This window comes from Schistocerca serialis, chromosome 12, assembly GCF_023864345.2.
Source record: "Schistocerca serialis cubense isolate TAMUIC-IGC-003099 chromosome 12, iqSchSeri2.2, whole genome shotgun sequence".
In the NCBI taxonomy this organism is placed as follows: Eukaryota; Metazoa; Arthropoda; class Insecta; order Orthoptera; family Acrididae; genus Schistocerca; species Schistocerca serialis.
This window is the reverse complement of record NC_064649.1, coordinates 37016997-37038406: the sequence shown is the minus strand read 5'-3', so window position 1 is coordinate 37038406 and position 21410 is coordinate 37016997. Positions and strand designations below refer to the sequence as shown.

Sequence of the window (21410 nt, the reverse complement as noted above, 5' to 3'; positions counted from 1 at the left end):
TCCCAACCACTGCTTCCGTTTCATGTCCCTCGACTCTAATAACTGCTATCTGGTTTCTGTATAAATTGTAAATAGCCTTTCGCTCCCTGTAGTTTACCCCTGCCACCTTCCTTAATCTTTCTTCTAAGATAAGGTGTAAGGTCAGTATTGCCTCACATGTTCCAACGTTTCTACAGAATCAAAACTCATCTTCCCCGAGGTCGACTTCTACCAGTTTTTCCATTCGTCTGTAAAGAATTCGCATTAATATTTTGCAGCTGTGACTTATTAAACTAATAGTTCGGTAATTTTCACATCTGTCAACACCTGCTTTCTTTGGGATTGGAATTATTATATTCTTCTTGAAGTCTGAGGGTATTTCGCCTGTCTCATACATCTTGCTCACCAGATGGTAGAGTTTTGTCAGGACTGGCTCTCCCAAGGCCGTCAGTAGTTCTAATGGAATGTTGTCTACTCCCGGGGCCTTGTTTCGACTCAGGTCTTTCAGTGCTCTGTCAAACTCTTCACGCAGTATCGTATCTCCTATTTCATCTTCATCTACATCCTCTTCCATTTCTATAATATTGTTCTCAAGTACATCACCCTTGTATAGACCCTCTCTATATACTCCTTCCACCTTTCTGCTTTCCCCTCTTTGCTTAGAACTGGGTTTCCATCTGAGCTCTTGATATTCATACGAGTGGCTCTCTTTTCTCCAAAGGTCTCTTTAATTTTCCTGTAGGTAGTATCTGTCTTACCCCCAGTCAGATAAGCCTCCACATCCTTACATTTGTCCTCTAGCCATGCCTGCTTAGCCATTTTGCACTTCCTGTCGATCTCATTTTTGAGTCGTTTGTATTCCTTTTTGCCTGCTTCATTTACTGCATTTTTATATTTTCTCCTTTCATCAATTAAATTCAATATTTCTTCTGTTACCCAAGGATTTCTACTAGCCCTCGTCTTTTTACCCACTTGATCCTCTGCTGCCTTCACTACTTCATCCCTCAAAGCTACCCATTCTTCTTCTACTGTATTTGTTTCCCCCATTCCTGTCAATTGTTCCCTTATGCTCTGCCTGTACAACCTCTGGTTCTTTCAGTATGCTACTGATATGACCGTTCCCTGCTTCAGTCATTCTCATAGTCCCTTACATGAGGTTTAGAATCTGAAGTGAGTAAATGCTCCCAAGTCTGATCATAACGGTCTCCATCTAAATCTACTCCGCACCCCGCCTTACGGTGTGTGGTGGAGGGTGCTTTGTGTACCAGTTCCCCCCCCCCCCCCCCCCCACCGTCTCTTTCCTATTCCAGCTGCGAATGGTTCGCGAAGTTAAGATTGCTGGTAATCCTCCGTGTGGACTGGAATCTCTCTAATTTTTCCCAGATTGTCTTTCACGAGATGCACGTTGGATGAAATAGTGCATTTGTTAGCTCTTCGAGGTAAAAAAAAATCACACCGCCATGAAGAACGCCTCTGTTGCATCACCTGCCACACGATTAGTCGACCATCTGCTTGACACTCCCATGCTTACCAAATGAACCTGTATGGAAATGCACTGCTCTTCTTGATTTCATCTAACACGGGTCCCATACTGACGAGATATATTCAAGTATCGGTCGAACGAGTGTTTCGTAAAGCTACTCTCATTGTTGATGCACTATACATTTCCTGAGCCGGCCGAAGTGGCTGTGCGGTTAAAGGCGCTGCAGTCTGAAACCGCAAGACCGCTACGGTCGCAGGTTCGAATCCTGCCTCGGGCATGGATGTTTGTGATGTCCTTAGGTTTAACTAGTTCTAAGTACTAGGGGACTAATGACCTCAGCAGTTGAGTTCCATAGTGCTCAGAGCCATTTGAGTCATTTCCTGAGGGTGCTTCCAAAGAATGTCAGCCTTACTACAAAATAATTTTATGTGGTCGTTCCACTTGAAATCGCTCCTCACGAATATTCCTAGATATTTTATGGACGTGACTGCTTCCAGCGATTGTTCTGAAATCGTGTAATCGTACAATAAAGGGTCTTTCTGTCTATGAATTCGCATTACGTTACATTTCTTTATTTTGAGGGTCCATTGCCACTGTGCACCATCTGTCGATCCTCTGCAGGCTTTTCTGTATTTGGCTACAATTTTCTAGCGTCGCTATTTCCCTGTATACAGCAGCATCATCCGCGAAAAGCCTTATGGGAGCTTTCAACGTTATTCGCTAGGTAATTTGTATATTTTATTGTGAAGAGAAATGGTCATATAAGACTCCCTTAGGGTACGTCCGAAGATTTCTCTCTGTGCAGAACACGTGTTATGTTCTGTTTTTTGCTAGAAACTCTTCAATCCAGTCATACAGTTGGTCTGATATTGTGTATGCTCGTGATTTGTCATCAGACTCATATATTTGTCAATTCGCCCTCGTAAGCTGTTAGTGCAGGTAAGCAACACGTCTCTTGGAAGTTCCAAGTAGAATAAAGACTGAAAAAACCTGCGTAACGGCAAGGGTTAGAAGATGCGGCATGTAATCATTTATTTATCTACGCCGTGTTATAATGAGTATTTTACCTATATACTCATACTGACGGGTTCGTTGGTTGGCCTATACCCCACGTTTTTAAGTGGATGTGTCTCTCCACATAGCCTGGAGCTTCTATGTTGTTGCTTGTAAAGCAGTTAATACAGCATAGCCATTCACGAAAAATAAACATACTATTTTAAATTTGTGATGAAGTCACACATTTGTCTACATCAGGGTGTATTCCTAGCATCACATTTTTACAACAGTTTTGCTTGTCTATTGCCATATACCGTACTTAGACATCTTCACCCCGATGGTTTTCCTATGCTCATGCCCCCCTTTTACCATGAGCATACTTTTAGCAGCATCATTCTGCGATTTTATTACGTATATTTTAAAAAAAATTGAATAGTTGCAAAATTACTTTCATAACCTTACACGATTCATATGAATTTCTAATTAACATTTGTGTTTAACTCTCTGACATGTCACTACCAGGGTCACCTGGTGGCCGTTTTATTATCCTAGATACATTGTACTAGTCAGTAACCTCTTGGAATGTGTAATATGCACGCATACTGGTAGTGTGAAGTTCTGTCCCATGCAGTAGTATATACTTCTTGAGCACTCTGATTTTGCACTTCAACTTATTTGTCTTCCCTTGTATAGGCCTGTTAAGCAACTTCCCTGCGCTACTCTTGTGTCCTCTGTAACCTGTTCAGATTTTCTGATGTTAATTGTAAAAGAATAAATTATGAATCAGCGTACATCTCAGCACTTTTCCTTCATGATAACGGTAAGAATTAGCGACATCTTTCACTATCGAAGAATAGAAACTGGATTGGAAATATTCTTATTGCGTTCTGCTCATAACCGTATTATTGTATGGGGTAAATGATTCCATATAAAACAGAAGCTGCTTTCATTACATAGTGTTCTGTGGACTTTCGTGTATTTGTTATTGCCAATGATTCTGTGTGAACTGCACAATTTAAAAGCATATTGCTTTTATTCTAGTTCAATTTTATTTTCATACGTTCTCGCATTAAATGGAAAACTCGTTGTTAGCAAGTTTCGACAGTACTGGTATTCAATTTTATTACAGCTTGTCACGCAATGAGCATGTAATTCTGCTTTGTATATTGTAGCTTCTCGCCACACATTGCACGGTGGCTTGCAAAATATGGATGTAGACGAGTATGCTTTGTAGATTTGGTGACTAGAGCAGAAATCAATGAAAATTTCGATGCTCCCCGTTAAATGAGACAGAAATAAAGTAGAACACGAACAGTTTAGGTACAATGAATTTAAATCGAGCAGTTCCCACACGGATTCGTAAGGAGTAACCGAAAAATATTATCATCTAGTGCTCGTTTTTCGAAATGCTAGAATACAGATTATCGCGCCATATTTTGAAAAATTCAAAGTTCACTGACAGGCCACACGGAGCGCTACTGTGGATCCCCATTTCCGTGTCGCCACCTTCGAAGATACCTCGCGTGATGAAATAGTTGCCTCGCGAGCGAGTATAATAGGACGTGCCTGTCATTTAAAGCAGTGACAGGGTAGGGAGCTGCCATGAGCCGGCGCCTCGCTACTGTATTTTTTGTACATTACAGCCTTAACGATGTCCAGCACGCTAACAAGGTTGGCAGCCCTGAGGCGGACGTGGCCAGCGGAGCGCACATCTCGCAGCCAATCAGGTTAGAGTGGCGGCCATTACTGCCGCCTATCTGAGCGCGAGTCTGAGGGGAGAAAAAAGAAGAGAGATTCGCGCCTAATCGCACGCACGTGTCAGGCCGCCGGGCGAGAAAATTTCGTCTGAAAGAAGGCTGCTCAAAGCGCACGTCGTTACTACGTCATTTCAGTGGAGGTAGAGGGATGGCGAGTGACTTAATATTCTTCTCACCTATCTGCTATGGCAACAAGGAAAGCAATTTCTGTCCTTCATTAATGATATGTTTCGTCACATTAACTCCTGTCTTCAAGGGAGCGGTGTTTGGGATAACAGACACATCCCATGGCTGTCTATTTTGCAACATGCATGGTCCATCAAAAAGTTCCGAGACTGATTTTATTCTTACCATATAAGTGAAATTACTGCAGTATGTGGGCGCTTCGGAGTAGTAACTGTGAACAACAATGTGCAGTCGACCAGCCACTTGTTAGGAGGGTAGTGTTACGTAGTGAGCCTGTGACTGTAATCCTGTCGGCTGTAGCAAGGAAATGGTACGTTCCCGAACACGGGTTCCTATTCAAAATATCACATATTAACTCCTCTCTGCAAGTACAAGACTTTCTGAACACCCTGTAATAGTTTGGAGACTCATCAATATCGGCAAGATAACAATATTTTTGTTCAGTTTGTCGATGATGAACTGAACGTTTGAGAGACGATATAAAGCATAAACTGTAGTACTGCCTTCGAAATGCAACATTTTCAACAGAACTTCGCGACTGTCTATACTCACTGCCTTGCACGAGAATGTACAATGCATACTGGGACCGATATAAATGTATGTATGGAAGTTTCACCAATTTCGTTTGTTGGCAACCATAGTCCTTTGTGCAGCATGAATATTTATTTTGTTCACTGATGTGTTCAAGTATTTCACCTGTGACATAAAAATCCATAAAAGATCTTCAGCTTCGTTACACTTTCCCACCAAAGGCAAAATGTTCGGCTGGTTGCGTCGAGGATCAAACCATGTACTTGATTCGATTAGTGATGAAGCAGATGAATTCTCACTTATGGATGATCCCAGTTGCATCATACGGCGACGTTTACGTGGTACAAATAATGCACTCAGTGATACACTGTCTTCTCCTTGCGACATTTTTGCTGCTGTGGGCAACAAAGCTTTTTGAAAATAATCGATGTGAAACTAGTCCCTGCTCAGAATGACCTCTTATGTAGACTGGAGTTGTGAATGACACGTATCCCAGCAGTAGAATGGTGGCCCTATAACAGAACGTCTCTTCTCGGCCATGGTTCACCTCGGTGTAGTAACATCATGTGACTCATCCGCGTGTTACTCCGTCTACCTATATCGACTGAAAATCATCGCTTCTGGCCACTGTGATCAGGACAGATGTGAACGACTAACATTGGCATGTACCTAGTACATGGCCGCCGAAGCGGTCTTGTGGAAGAAACTGGTTGTGTGAGGCTACCCCCCCCCCTCCCCCTCCCACTACCTCCCTCCTTACAACAAGTGTAACAGTCGCCAGCTTCCAGCGTTGACCTACAAATTGTGTGGATGTTGTCTTCCCAAGGAACCAGGCCGATTCGAACACTTGAACATCTGTGTGCTTCAAGACTCTGCAAAAATTGTTAAGGATGGCTGGCATCCTCTTTCTTCAACATAAATGCACACGTGGATTAATACGGTTCTTTATTTACATGAACATGTACTGAACTGGAATAGACTCTATGTTCTGTGGTACAAGCTCATCAGTAATAGTACTCCTACTGACAATTTCGGTAATCTTGCTGTAGTCACTATGTACTGTTGTAGCCTGTGACGTGAACTGACAGACGCCATACTGGAAGAGTGAGTCAGTGACGCTTTCCGGTCAGCGAGAGCGACCTAAATACTTGCTGTTGAGAGGGCGTTGGCGGGATGTTGCTTGTCAGTGTGTCTCTGGCTTCTCTCGTGATACATGCGTTTGATCCAGCACCTGCTATCGATCTTCGGCGACAGCACACTGTTCTTACTTTGCAAACGACGCCAATGTTAGAGCTTTCTACTACAAGTTACTATGGATGCCATTCTCCTATGGAACAGGTTCGGTCTGAAACCTGGATCGTAATTTTGTGTTTTAATTTATATTTCAACCTCATCTTTCTATTTCAGACTCTTGCTATTTGTGTAAAAATAGGCCTTTAACTATCATGGATGCAAAGCTTCATACTTACGTTTTACGAAGCGATGAGTAAGATTATCTTATTAAAAATACCATTTTACTTGTTAACTGGATAATTTGTCATAGGTAATAACTGTGAGCACTGCAGTAGTCTACTATCTCTGCCCGTCGTACAAGCTGACTTTTCTAAACGAATACATCAAAAAGAATTATGATACGTGCGTGGACAACGCAGTTCTAGTAATGTTGTGTGGACAACAGAGAACGTTTTTGATCTGCATTTTGCGTAATGCGGGTCAGTAATAACTGTTCAGGCTGACTTTCGTACTAGGTATGGTGTGGATGGTCGTACAGACCAGAGCGTTAGGCGATGGCATGAACAATTCCGAGAAACAGGTTGTTTGTGTAAAGGCAAATCGCCAGGCCGTCTCCGAGTATTTGACACAGACGTCGAAAGCATCCGTCACAGTTTCACAAGGAGTCCACAGAAATCTGTTCACCGTGCATCTCGGCATGCCCCCCGACGTGTGTTGCGTCGACATCTATACGTGAAACCATACAAAATTGAGCTACTGCAAGCCCTTCGTGAAGGTGACAAACAACAACGTGTGGAGTTCCGTAATTTCGTTCTTGGGAAGATGGGAGTTCTCTTTCACGCTTAGTGTGTAATGAAGAGGTAACATTGCATTTAAATGGAAAGGTGAACCGTCATACTTTGAGAAAATGGGGTACGGATCAACAACATGAAGTTGTAAAACTTGAGAGGGACTCTCCAAAATTTATAGATTCCCGGCCGGTTTGGGGATTTACTCCGCCCGGGGACTGGGTGTTTGTGTTGTCCTCGTCACCATTCATGAAAGGGGCGACTGAGCAAAGATTGGGAATTTGTAAGGGCACAGATAACCGCGCCCCACAGACCAAACAACATCATCATCTTCCAAAATTTAATGCGTTTTGTGCAGTTTCACGGGAAAAGGTGTGTGGTCCATTTTTCTTTACCGAGAACATTATTACAGGAAGCATCTCTCGACAACTTTCTTTTCCACAGTTGGAGACTGATTCGAATGACTTCCACACTGGCATCTGGAAGTGCGGAATTTTTAAATCAAAGTATTGCTGAACGATGGGTCGGTCGCACAGGAGCAAGTGATTCAGCCTTACATTACTGGCATGCAAGGTCACCTGACTGTACGTGATTATTGATTGTGGAGGTTTATAAAAGACTGTATATGTGCCTCCGTTACAAACAACAATGGATGATCTGAGATATCGCAAAACAGCGCCTGTAACTCAAGACATGCTCGCTGCAGTGACATATGCCGTGTATCTGAAGGGTGGCATATTGAATACTTATCATCAAAAAACAAAATTCATTGTATATGTTTATTATCATTAGTTTCAGAAATATAGACGTGCCAAATCGGATGATTCTTTTTGGTACACCCTGTACTTTACGAGAGACAAACGTATTTGTCATCGTCGTAATTTATCTATTGCTACTACAGCATAACGTGGTTACTGTCAACAAAAGCCGTCTTTACTCACGGACAATTGTATGTAGCCTTTTGAAGAGTAACTGAATCAACTAACATTTGTGTCTCCCTCAAAGAAGAACGTGAAGACTGCTTTCTTACGTCAGCGAGGTACTGTCATGAATTTAGTTCAAATTATATACATGGAAATGTATATGCAGTGATACATCATAAATTCATGATTATTATTTCATGTCGTTGTGTTCGTTGCCACAAATACTCTTAGAACTACGAAAGCTTCACGCGGGTCTCCTGGTCATTGTTTTATTGTGAAAATTGCACTGTTGTGACTGTATGATATTGGTTTTTCAGTATTTTTATTTTACATGAAGAAAATACGCTGAACTCGTTTTATTGCTCTACTCTAAGAATTGCAATAATGTTAACATAGAACTTTTGTAACTACCGTTGACTGTATTGTCTTTGCTTCTGAAGGCTGAAAATTAAAAAACAAAAAGTCCATCGTTAGACAACTGTGGCTTTCTCTAACTGGTCATCCCTTGGAGGTTGTCTTCTTACCTCACAACGCCCTTTTATTCTCCAACTCGACAACCGTCAAATGGTGTACTACCCAACCACGATATTATTGCACTTGACCTCCTGTGGCCGCTATCGAAAACACGCGATGGCTTTACAGTAAATGTGTTCGATTATTGCACGCAGCAGGGGTCGTCAAACCTTTTTGCTCAGTGACCTACATGAATTTGTATTTGATGGTCCTGCAATAGATTAGAATTAAATGCAGGAACACTTCACATGGACTTTTTTGTCTCAGATTGCTGCCATCCTCAGAGCCCCCAAAATTGTGACACTGTAATTTCCTAACTAAGGATTGTTGCGCTTTCTGTGTGAGTGGTTGATTTATTGATTAATAGCGGTAAGTGTACTTTTATTGAGATGCAATACGAGACACGATCATAAATAGCTACGAAAGTTGTTTTTCTTCTACTCGCTGTGTTGTGCTTAAACAGCCGTGATTTAATTTCATATTCCTGGCAACAAGTATGTACGAGTCCCGTACGCCTGTGAGAAGTCAGTACTGGAAGAAAACGTTCCCACTTTCACATCTCGTAACCCCTCAGCTAAGAGGCCAACTTTACTTAGCTCACGGCCGGATTCATTGTCAGTTAAATACATCTTAAAATATTACCGTCTCTAAGCATTTTTGTTTGTTGCTGAGAAGGTAAACGGCATTCATAAGAAGATGTTTAGTTAGCTGACGTTTTTGGATTCAGTTTTTAGTTGCTACATACAGGTTGTCATATAAGAAGGCTAAGAACCGCGGCGAGTAGTTTGAGGACCACTGGCATGCTGTGATAGTGCGATCAGCGTCTCGGGCAAGTTGTCTGGACGTTCTAACAGCAGAGCACATTGTGATGGGTTTCAAGCGGACAGGTAAAGACACATGCCGGCCGAAGAGTTCTCACCTTCCCAGATCGACTAGACATACGTTTTGTGTAGTTATCCAGGTCGCAGTTTTTTGCTTAGTAACGCCTATGTGTTAGGTGGCAGGTAATGCGTGGCCGTCAGGCGGGTTGTCCGCCAGCAGGCGCACCATTACGCTTCCGTGTAGGCGCTTACCCAGAGCTAATGCTGACCCTATGGGACCCCACCTCAGGTTGCGTGTATACCGACCTGGTAACCAAAATAAACTGGTATGTTATGAGTACCTCGTCCTCGGGTACTGATCGTTAAGAGAATGTTGCCATCTTGAGACACACTGCAATTGCCCGAGGAAGAGTTGTTGTCTGTGTGAGAGGATGATTAATTCTGCTACTGCTTCATGTCCTACCTTCCAAACTTCACAGAAGTTCTAGAACTTCTGGAAGAAAGAATACTGCGAAGATTTGGCCAAGCCACATCCTGAGGGATTGTTTCTAGAATGAATTTTCCCTCTGCATCGGCCGAGAGTGATGGTGGTTCGTGCTAGGATAGTTCAGTCACTAGAGAACATGTCCGCTACAGGCGAATACTCCAGGTTCGAGTCCGAATCCAGCATAAAGTTTTAATCAGCCAGGAAGGTTCAGCTCAGCATACACTCTGCCGCAGAGGGAAATCCGTTCTGAGAATAGTAATTGTACTTACATTGAAATGTATCACGGGACCACTCACAAATGTAACTTTTTCTTCTACTCGCTGTCCGAGGCGGGTGTAAAATGAATGTGCAGAACGGAAAATACTGAACGCAAAAATGAAGATTTGGCCCTGAAGCAGATCTTGGGATCTCTTAATGAATAATTAAGGGAAGTAGTAACTACAAATGATAAATGGTGTTTCTGCTTATATAAAGGGGTTTGTAATCCAAAATAAATGTATATCAATGCCCAATGAACATAAAGAGATACAAGTGGATTTCCTAACTATTATTATTGATCAATTGCCCAAATCTGCCCCTTTTTATGGCTACGCGATCTAATATGATGACTGACATCATCTACGTACCAAAAACTACTTTCAAAGATGATCTACAGTGGTGTGCAACCTCAGTCGAAATAAAACTTAACGTGATCACAGCTGTTTAGCCCTCATAAGCGGTATGTACTGCGTCCGAGTGATGGTTCTCGTACATGTTTGCAACGATGGAAGAACTCTAGCCACAAAATATAAAAAAGCCTCATTCATACACAAGGACGGCAGAAGGCGATCTTTTGACTAGTATAATGTACGAGGGCTGTCCAGAAAGTAAGTTACGATTGATCGCGAAATAAAAATCACAGTGAAAATCAGAAATGTTTCACTTGTAACAGTTAGGTACACCTTTCAGCTACTTCTCTACGTAGTCGCGGTTCTGACTCAGACATTCGTCGTAGCGATGTACCAACTTTCCAATACCCTCGTCATAGAAAGCAGCCGCCAGTGCTTTCCGCCAATTCTTTACGCTGGCCTAAAGCTTGTTGTCTGTGCCCAAATGTCTTCATAGCCAGCGGTTCGTTTGAGCAGAGATGAAACTCAGTGGGAGACAATTACGGGCTGTATTGTGGGTAACCAAACATTTCCAATTGAAACGATGCAGGAACATCTTCATTGCCCCTGCAGAATTGTCTTGAAGAAGAAACCGCACGACAGTTATGTAATGTTGGTTGCATAGCTTCAGGGGAAAATTCTCACCAGGCCCTCGTACTTGGCGGGGGACACTATTTTCTATAACATCTTTACGCGCTCACAAAGAGCTCAGGAATGAAAAGAGCGACATAGTTCTACCTAGAGTTGTACTAGAGACACTGCCCAACACATCTGTGCAAAGCTTTATCGGATTTTCATAGTCGTTTCCATTTCGCGACCGATCGTAACTGACTTTCTGGACAGCCCTCGTAATACTGTTTTCTCCTCTCTCTCTGTTCTACAGACAAGAAACGCGAACTCCCAGCCTCAAGGACGGAATTCAGATAACGTCTCAAAGTGAGTATAGACAGAAGAAAAGCCCTCAATGCTGCGTACTCGACGACTCCATACGTGGAGGCGAAGTCCAGTATCGTATAAGTTTGCAACAGTACAGTGCCTAACCGTTCACTAACTATAACATCTCCTGAGAGCAAAGACAGCAAGTTCGTCTGTACCAACAAAAGCGACTGTCAAACACAGGCACTCAAAACGGAAGACATTATTCTCTCCATTGCTGTCTTCCCAGGAAAGCTCAACTCCCCTCCCACGTAACTGCAGAAGGCGAATCATATTCTCGAAACCACGGAATGTTCTGCCTCTCTACAGATTCTTCCAAACGCTGACCAACCATATTTTAGTCTTTTGTCGTCCAGTGCGGAAAGTTTTCGAGGAAATACTTATCCCCAGCAATTAGGAACACATACAATGGTACGCTCCTTAGAGTGAAAATCCTCAGAAATTACCCAGCCTGCACGATTTCTGAGGTAACGCTTGCTCGTTCCTCTCTGCTGCGCCCAAGATTTTCTGAAGCATTATCCGGTTATCCTTCTGGCTGCCGCTGCATTGTGCTTCAGCGCTCATGTGCCCCGACTATCCGTCTTGGCTACTTCCTGTGTCAGGCAGGAACAACACACATGTGCGGCCTTGAGTTACACCTGCCATTCCAACCTCTACTAGTATATCGAATGATTCATTATGCCCTCACCTTTAATACAATAGGCGTTAACAACTATTTACAAGGTGTACATGACAATGTCAGCCTTCTTTAAATATCCATATATACAACCTATCAAATGATACCCAATTCCGGTTGTAAATCATAGCAAAGTATGTAGATGAGTGTTTGTAAGGTGCGAAATTATAGCCACCTTACAACTGCTTCTATTTTACAGCCTTAAATTAATTTTATTTTTTCTTGTACAAATATTTACCCCCATTCGAAGGTCGTTTCTACACTCAAGAGCAAAAGAAACTGGTACACCTGCGAAATACTGTGTAGGGTCCCCGTGGAAACATAGAAATGCTGCACATGTCTAATTTCTGAAGTAGGCTGTATAGAACTGACACCATGAATCCTGCAGGGCTGTCCATAAATCCGCAACAGTAGAGTGGGCGGAGGCTACTTCTGAACAGCACATTCCAAGGCGTCCCACATATGCTCAATAATGTTTACTGTAAGGGAGTTTGGTGGCCAGCAGAAGGGTGTTCCAGGATCCACACTGTAGCAGTATGGGGTGTCCCATTGTCCTGCTGGAATTGCCAAAGTCTGTCGGAATGCACAATAGACGTAGGAGACCTGAGCTCCATATCAGTCAAACTGCACATGCCGCCCCTGGTGACATGTAGGGTCTATGAGGTTGTCTCCATACCCATACACGTCCATCTGGTCGATACAATTTGAAATGAGACTCGTCTGACAAGGCAACATGTTTACAGCCATCAACAGTCCAATGCCGGTGTTCACGGCCACAGGCAAAGCATAAAGCTTCATGTTGTACAGTTTTCAAGGGTACACAAGTGGACCTTTGGCTCCGAAAGTCCACAGTGATGGTGTTTCATTGAATGGTTCACATGCTGACCCTTGTTGGTAGCCCAGCACTGAAATCTGAAGCCGTTTGGGGAAGGGTTGCACTTCTGTCAGATTGAATGATTCTTTTGAGCCGTTGTTGGTCCCAGATCTTTTTCCTGCCCACTGACGTCGGAGATCCCTGATATTTGGTAACGTTGTGAAAATCCCCACTTCAGTGTTACCTCGGAGATGCTGTGTCCCACACCACATAGAAACTCACTTAAATCTTGATACCCTGCCACTCTAGCAACAGTAACTGATCTAAGCGCTGCACCAGACACTAGTATTTAGACAGGCGTTGCTGAGCACAGTGCCGCATTCAACTTGTTCATATATCTGTGTATTTGGATACACAGGCCTATACCAGTGTATAAAGTGCATTCATAAATCCATGTTACGAACCTTAAATTGTAACAGCTGATTGCTACGAGTTGTGCATGCCTGTACTGGAAGACAAACAACAAAAATGCCCCTCTCACATCCTGTAACTCCGCAGTGGCCGTGCCATCCTTCTGCACCTGAGTGAAGCAGCCAAATTTATCAGTGTCAGATAAATGAAGAACATCTTAAAATGTGCTGGCCACCGGCATGAATCCGCCTGGTGGATTAGTGATGAGGTCCGGTGTGCCAGCAGCCTGCAGATGGTTTTCCATCTACCTCGGCGTAAGTGGGCTGGTTCCCCTTATTCCACCTCAGTTACACTATGCCGGCGATTGCTGTGCCAACACTGTCTCCATGTACGTGTATGTTCTTAGAAAAAGAAATTGAGTGAGAATATAAAATACTGAAGTGCAAGCATTGTTGAAAAATACATATGTAGAATTTGAAGGGAATATTTTTTTTTAATACAAAACAGTCAGTCAGTCAGAGGAGCTCTGCGCACTATTGTGACTCCATTTGACACTCATAAAACGAACAACAAATGTCACAGGTTGCTGTTGTGTAACTGCCTTGCCTGGTATAAATATTGCCAACAGAAAATAATTCAGCGCAACGGTCCTTACGAAATATTGCTTTTGCCAATGAAACTTTGCGGGTGTATCTCAGTTCTTTTTCTGTAAGTAATAACCATTGACTAGAACTTACATTCATGGTTCTTGTAACTTTCTTAAATTAAAACTGGCCAGAGAACACGATTGTCCTCAAAAGATGTGAAAAGTTGGCCATTGCTTAGGTGTACAATTTATTATGTTGCTGAGTTCTGCTCTAGAACTTACATCATGCATTGTTTTAGGAATTACACCAATTAGATGTTTTTATGTTCGCCAATAGTATACCAAGGTGATGGTAAGATGAACAGAGTAGTCACAGGTTTCAACAGAGACTTTATATTGTTTTGTGTGATTCTGAATTTTCTCATTTTTCACTTTTAGGTGTTGCCTGCTGAGCTGTGTGGTGGTGGCAGCGGCCCATCTTCCAGATGATCAGTTGTTTGTGGATAAAAATGTGAAGTACATCATGTGAGTGCAGGTCCCACGAGTGATAACTAAGCTTCCTGCTGGATATCAAATGAAAATGGGGTTAGCACATTAGTTTATCAATGAAGCAGATCAACTCAGCATGTTTATGAGTCTTACGTTACTAGTACCTCATCCGTTTCTGTGCCAAGCTTTGATTGACTCAAAGATAGTGCAGTTACTTTTTCCTTCTGGCGTTGTACTTAATATTCCCATGAAACCATTATTATTTCCCTCTGAGCACTGAATACTTTGACAAAAAGGAGAGGAATTACACCATGAGACTGCAATGAATGAAAGTATGTTACCTTACCAACTTGGATATCCATACCTATGAAGTTACAATGTTCTACTGTTTATTATTACTTGTTGGTACTATGTCAATAGGAGCTGGGTTATCTTTGACAGTAAAAGAATTGAGTGAACTGTATTTTTCCAAAGTTTAAAGATAACTCGTTTAGACAAAACAGTGAAGCAACTTTCACAGAAACATTTTGTGCGTCGATGCTTCTGTGCTCCACTTTACAACAATGTTTGTATCGTCTGCAAGCAGGACTAATTCTGCCCCCTGCATTGCTTCATTCAGAGTACTATTTTGCTTTCTCTTTGCTCTGGTGTGCTTACTTATTCTTAAAAATGTCTGCTCCATGTGAACATTCTTTTACAGTGGTTCCATTCACTTAAGAAGAAATTGTGTCATCATCTATGCATTTTTCCCCCTTGTGTACAAAATAGAAGATCTTATCTGGAGCATCTCGGTTATGGAAATTTATGATTAATACGAAACTATATGCTCCTCTGGATCAATTTTTTTTCTCTCTGATTCCTTTAACAACGTGCTTCTATACAGAGTTTAGTTATTTCTACATATGACCACCCCTGCTTTAGCAATATTGGCTGCATGACATAAAGATATTCTGTTCCTGTGGTTGTAAGGTGTTCAGGCAGACAAATGACATAATTTTCTTTCCAATTACTAGGATGTTGCAAGCAAATAAGTTGTTTGTTTACTTACTTTCTTTAACCCAACCCCCATCTCAGTATTCTGACGAAGCAAGTTGATTTCATTTTCCTCCTCCATCAACATAAGGCCTTGAGAAATATGCCATATCTCTTATAGAAAAAGTACCAATATCCATTTGAAGGAGCCCTTTACATACCATGCTTACTAACATTTTTGAGGGCTGGTCACAGATTTGCCCCATAATATTGTCTTATTATTTTTAGCTTGCCCAAGTACCTATACATGATCTTCTTTGTTGAAATTCAGATACCTGACCGACACTAGCACTTAATTTTACTGAATACTTGCGACCTGTTACTTAGCATCAAAGAATGGTGTACTGTGATTCCTGAAAATTCTACTAAAAAAACAGACTATGCATTGTTAGATTACCTGACCATGTTTGTGGCTGAAATCAGGACTTACTAGAAGATTAGTCTGTTGAGGTTTCTCTTGACAGGGTGAAATCATTGAAGTGAAGTGTTGCTGTTGAATATAGGAAGGTCATAATGGCAGAAAAGTGCAATAAGAATTTTAGAATACGTGCCCAACACATATGCACCATTTCTTGATTGCAATATTACCATTCAACAAACACAGAGCAATATGGATAGGTTTAGTAATGGAGAGACATGCACATGTATGAAAAAAAAAAGCCTTCTTATAGATATCTCCGAAGGGTCAAACAAACCTGTGACTATTGGTGCTGTCCTTCTCTGTGTATGTACACCATTATCTGTTTATTCGTGTTTGGTACAGATCCTAGACACTTGAACAATACTCCAGGATGGATGACTACTTACAAACTTTGGTTCTATAGGGCTTGCAGTTCCTCGGTTTTATACCAATAAACTGAAGCCTACTACCTCCCTTGCCTATAAGATCGCTCCATTTCATGTCCCTATAAAGTGATACATGTAGAGATTTGTACAAGTCAGCTGGTCCAACTTCTTTTTTTTACCCCCCCCCCCCCCCCCCCCCCCCCCCCCAGTGCATAATTTTCCATTCAAATGCCTTATGTCTCTCTTCAAATATTAATATTTGAACACTTTTAGTTGTGCCTGTTATGGAAGACCTCAACAAGATTGACCGGTAAAAGTCTACATGACACTGTCCTGATTTGCGTGAAATTTAAATAGTTTCCATGTCCCTATTGAGACTTTCGCTGTTTTTGTCTAATACTGTATACAAAAGTACCTCTGTTAGGTCAACAGGGCAATTATTTATCTGAGAAATTGAATATTCTGAATGTGTGCCTCACTCTATTAACCAGAAGGCAAACTAAAATATATGAAGTTTTGTTTTGCTGGCTGAAGTTCTGTATTGTTGATTAGTGTTCCAAGAGGAAGTCCATAAACACTTGTAGCATTGAAGACTCAGTAGTTCATGTATTAAAAATATTATGAAGAAGGGCAAATTGCAGCTCAGTGTCTTCTCTGTCTGTATGGTGAGCAGCAAAGGCCTCCTTTTAAAGTAAAACTCATGTGAGAGCACTGTCTCAGTTTGCTGAGTTCAGCCATCATGTGTGTTTCCTACATTGGAAGAAGGCCTCTTGGCTGAAAGTGTAAATGCTCCTGTCTGTGACTCAACATCCCTTCTCTATGGTGAGCAGGAATCTACTCTTTTCATAATACTGTATCCTGGTTTTTGCATTGTTTAACCTTCATATTTGTAATGAAGGGTTCACATTTTTTCCAGATTTGTAATGTGGAATTTTTGTGCTCTGCGACTGGCAGTATGTAAGACGATAGAATAAGTAAATATCAAAGAAAAAAGGTCAAATTTTATGGTAATATATTAACAAAACACTTATGTACTAAATGCCAACAGAATAAATTACATGCTATGGCACAGAGGCAGGAGAGAAGAATCATATTACAAAAGTTGACCACACATCTGGTAAATTAATTACATATGTCTTACGCATACATTATAAAACATATCCACAGTATCAGAATAATGATATATTTCAAATCACAGGTCTAACATCTTTTTCTCTTGCTGTAGGAACAGTGTGACACCATCATCTTATTTCACAACCAAATGACAATATGTATATAAAACCTTCAAAAAGAACAGCAAAGAAGCAATTATCCTACCAATACATAGACACAAATATTATAATTGGTGTTTTATTTGTCATTTCACACATAATCTGGTGAAATAAAAATCTTTCAACTGTGCGCTATTAAAAAATGTCACATTAAAGTCATCAGTCTGACCATGGGCACTTCCTTTGGCATTAAATGATTTCATTTTGTACATGCTACCAGTGACAAGAATACAGCTTGCAATGTCAACTAAACTGTTTACAGAGTACTTATAACAGCCAGGTTATTTCTTTGAAGGAAAGATGATGATTAGAAAATGTTACATGGGCTGCAATTATGAGACAGTCATTTTGTTTGACTACAGACTGGTTGCATGGAGACAACTGAAAAGTTTATTGTATCCATAATGGGAGTGGAAGGGAGGCGGGGGAATAATCTAAGCAATTCACCACTACGAGGTCACATTTATGCACTCTATGGGATTTCTCTGTGTTAAAGCCAATTATAAAGACAGCCTCAATCACATTTTCAGATTTGTTAGCAATCAGTTTTGGCCCTTTCCTCAGACAACCTTCAGGCTTTTCGCCACCTTTGCGGTTGCTGGTAGTAAATGGTGCAAGATCTGTAGAAGTGAGGTGACAACCTTACTTATACAGATCTTGTTCTGTCACCAGACATAATGGTGGGGGAAGGGCTGAAACCTGTTGCTAACAAATAAAAAGTCTAAACTGTGTTTTCTGTTTTCTTATTTGATTTTTAGCATTTTGTACCAATTGCTGTGATCAAATTACAGAATGCTTTGTAAAATTTAACAGCTTTTTTTTTTTTTTTTTTTTATGCCATTCTTTGCAAGGCATTAGTCCACATGGATGAAGACACCTGTTAGATTCTTTGCCTCCACCTTACATGAAACCATTTTACTTCTCCCTCAATAGCTAAACATTGTATGGTGAAAATACTTATGACAGGAAAAGCTACGTCACACTACATCAGTAAAATTCTTTCCATGCCTGGGAAACATTACAATTCATTGTAAATACTCACTTCTTGGCAACATCAAATGTAAACTATTGCTCTTTCTTTTTTCCACTCCTATGTAAAATGTGCACACGTGGTTCAAGATGCAGGATTATATTATTCCGGTAATGGCCTAATGGTGCATGAGCTCCAATTCAGCAAATTTGCTGTAGGTAGTTACTCTCTTGAAACTTCTGAAGGAGCTATTAGCTGTTGACCACAATCTGGCCTTTAGCTTACATGTTCTGCAACTTTTCATAATTACAAAGAGATAAGTGATACACAAGCTACCGTGCAAATGGAGTGTAAACAGCTGCCTGGCCCCCTCTCCACACAGCTGTCAGCACAAACAAAGCCTCCACTGAGGACACCCTAAACTCAGCAGAATTCCTCAGCTTTGTGACCCCAGTACAGGTCAGCACCGGACGTCACCAATGGAGACCCGCGCCGAGACTGTCGGTGAATGGAAGTCGAGGGGGCTGCGCTGCAGTCAATCCTGAAACAGAGGAATTTGTGACTCTGCCAAAACAGAGCGCAATCTCACATAAAATACAGAGGGTTGCTTTTAACAGTAGTTAAGGGAACAGATGTAAAGTGGTTTATTATGGAAGGAAAGAAAAGGAGTGAGTGTGTGTCAGTCAGTGGCGTAGCAAGGTTGTTAAGATGCGAGGTACCTGTATACGTTAGTGTAGTGTCATCACTATTAGCAATAGTAATACTTTTTGACTTTACTGTGGAAAATAGCAACTCAGCCACAGCAATTCTACATTAGACACCATAAGCAGCCAGCAAGGTAGTATCTGAATTGAAAATCAGGCCACACTGTAGCAGCACAATCATGTCAATTCTAGCAGGATTCTGTAACACATGCTACTCCTTGGGTGTTGATGTTATGGTCATGAGTGAGCCTTACCATGTGGCTGTTGTTCCGTAGCACAAATCTTAATAAAATGTTTGATTTTTTTTTTTGCTACTTACGGCCTGCACCCTCACCATGACCCAACCTTGGACAGAAATGGTTCCTCATCATCTGCCACTTCTCTGCTAACATTCATTTTTCCCACACTACTAGCTTTGGTTTCCTTCCCCCACAAGACTAGGAGCTGATATGTGGGCTCCCCCCACCCCCCTTCCGTGAGTAGTCATGGGCCAACAGATGACAGTATCTCACTCTCTCTTTTTCATCTTATAGAAGTGAGGTCTTTTGAATAAATTTTCATCTGTTGAAGTCAGTGTACATATTCTTGACTGCAAACAGCACACACAATAACATCGAAGATTTGCAATACACAGAACAGCAACATACCTACATGTACATGATTACACAATCTTATCCTTCAGTACAGTAAATAGTGCTACACAGTGTCTGTCTTAGATGCTGACTTCCAGCGTAGCCGACAATACTGAGTTATGTACACACATTATTGCACAATAATGTCTGTATACAGCTTAGAACTGACTTCTAGTGTAGCTAACAATACCAACACAAACATAATTGTATAGCATTACTTATAGTACTAAAGGAAAAGATCAACTTATTCAGTGTTCACAATACTACAGATAACTCCCATACTGACGATGTTAGAAATGTATAAAATAAATAACCCTTTTACCATCATCATTTTTATGTGTTGCTGTACACAAAATAGTAAATAAAGCAAGGATTATTGATGTTTATTTCTTTACATTACATATGTGACTCACTTGCCCGGTGCTGAGGAACAAAACGTGAACGAACTCACAGAGAGAACTAATTACCTCCTCCACAACAAAAATATGGAGTCACATGCATTTCGCGTATCTGGATCTATTTATTTTATGCAACCTCCAATAGGTTATTTTTTCCCTTGACAAAATAATATTTGCTGCAGTACGCTTCCTGCCCTGATTACACTTGTTTCACAGGCAAAAAATACATCACTTCATCATGTGGGGTATATAGCCATTTATTTGTTAGAAGATGTTTGCAACTCGGCTACTGTTGAGCAACAGCCAAGGTGGGAAACCTCTAAAATGTGTTCTAACATTTCTTATTATACAGGGTGATTCAAAAAGTTAATGATGCAAAGTTGTGGTGTGTGTGTTTTTTTTTTTTTACCTGTGGTCTTGCAAGTAATACTGAGCCAGTGAATGTTGGTAACAATGAGTACAATCAATGCAAACGAGCCTTAACTTCAGCAAAGATCATCTATTGTTTAGTCGTGAACACTGCACATTGAAGGTGTTAATGGCAAGGCACCACATAAATTCTTGTAGATAATTCTATCGCACAGCAGGCAATGCATTCTGCTCGCAAGCTAAAGTCACATCAAAATCCATATTCATATGTCCTAGTGAGTGAGGTGGACATGCACTCGATCTCCCATATAAACCGATCCAATGCTTGTGAGAGCCTGTAACTCCTAGAGGGCGCGTCCCCAGGTGGCGGATCGGGGAACGCCTCCCAGATATGGGTGGTAGGAGGGAAATCAAATACCTCCCGCGGACCAACAGGCCGGGCAGAGCAAGTTCGTTAGCTGAAGTGAAAGCAACTGCTCTAGGGGTAGGCATCCCCGAAATCAAGACCCTGGTCCTCCAGGTTGGGGGTTGTGCTTAGGGCCAGCGACCCTATCACAGGATCCTGTAGGAGAAAATGGATTGCTACGAATCAGAATGACAAGAATGCTGGGCCACCAAACTTGATGACGAACTTGCAAAATTTAAAGGTTATGAATATGGGAACATGGAATGTATTAAGTCTCTATAGATCAGGATCACTGATAAATGTCATACAGGAACTTGAAAGGTATAAAATGGATTTAGTGGCAGTACAAGAAACCAGATGGACGGGTAATGGAAGTATAAACAAAAATAAGTATACAATAATGTATGGGGGAAATGATACACAAATACATGCACTAGGGACAGGATTTATAATAAACAACAAATTGTTACCTTTTATTAGGAAATTTGAGGCAGTGAATGAAAGGATATCTCACATTACGATTCAATGCAAATATAAGACTTTAAATGTTATAAATTGCCATGCTCCAACAGAGGATAAAGAGGAC

At 41.3% G+C, this 21410-nt stretch overlaps 1 protein-coding gene across 1 annotated transcript in view; it reads right to left on the bottom strand.

Moving 5' to 3' along the window:
- Positions 1-17069: 17069 nt before the first annotated feature.
- Positions 17070-21410, bottom strand: part of LOC126428401 (ectopic P granules protein 5 homolog) — a 359767-nt gene continuing 355426 nt past the window's right edge. Inside the window, exon 42 of the mRNA XM_050090322.1 lies at positions 17070-18856. Within this exon, the coding sequence (XP_049946279.1) occupies positions 18851-18856 (6 nt within the window). The 3' untranslated portion in view covers positions 17070-18850. The remainder of the gene's footprint in view (positions 18857-21410) is intronic.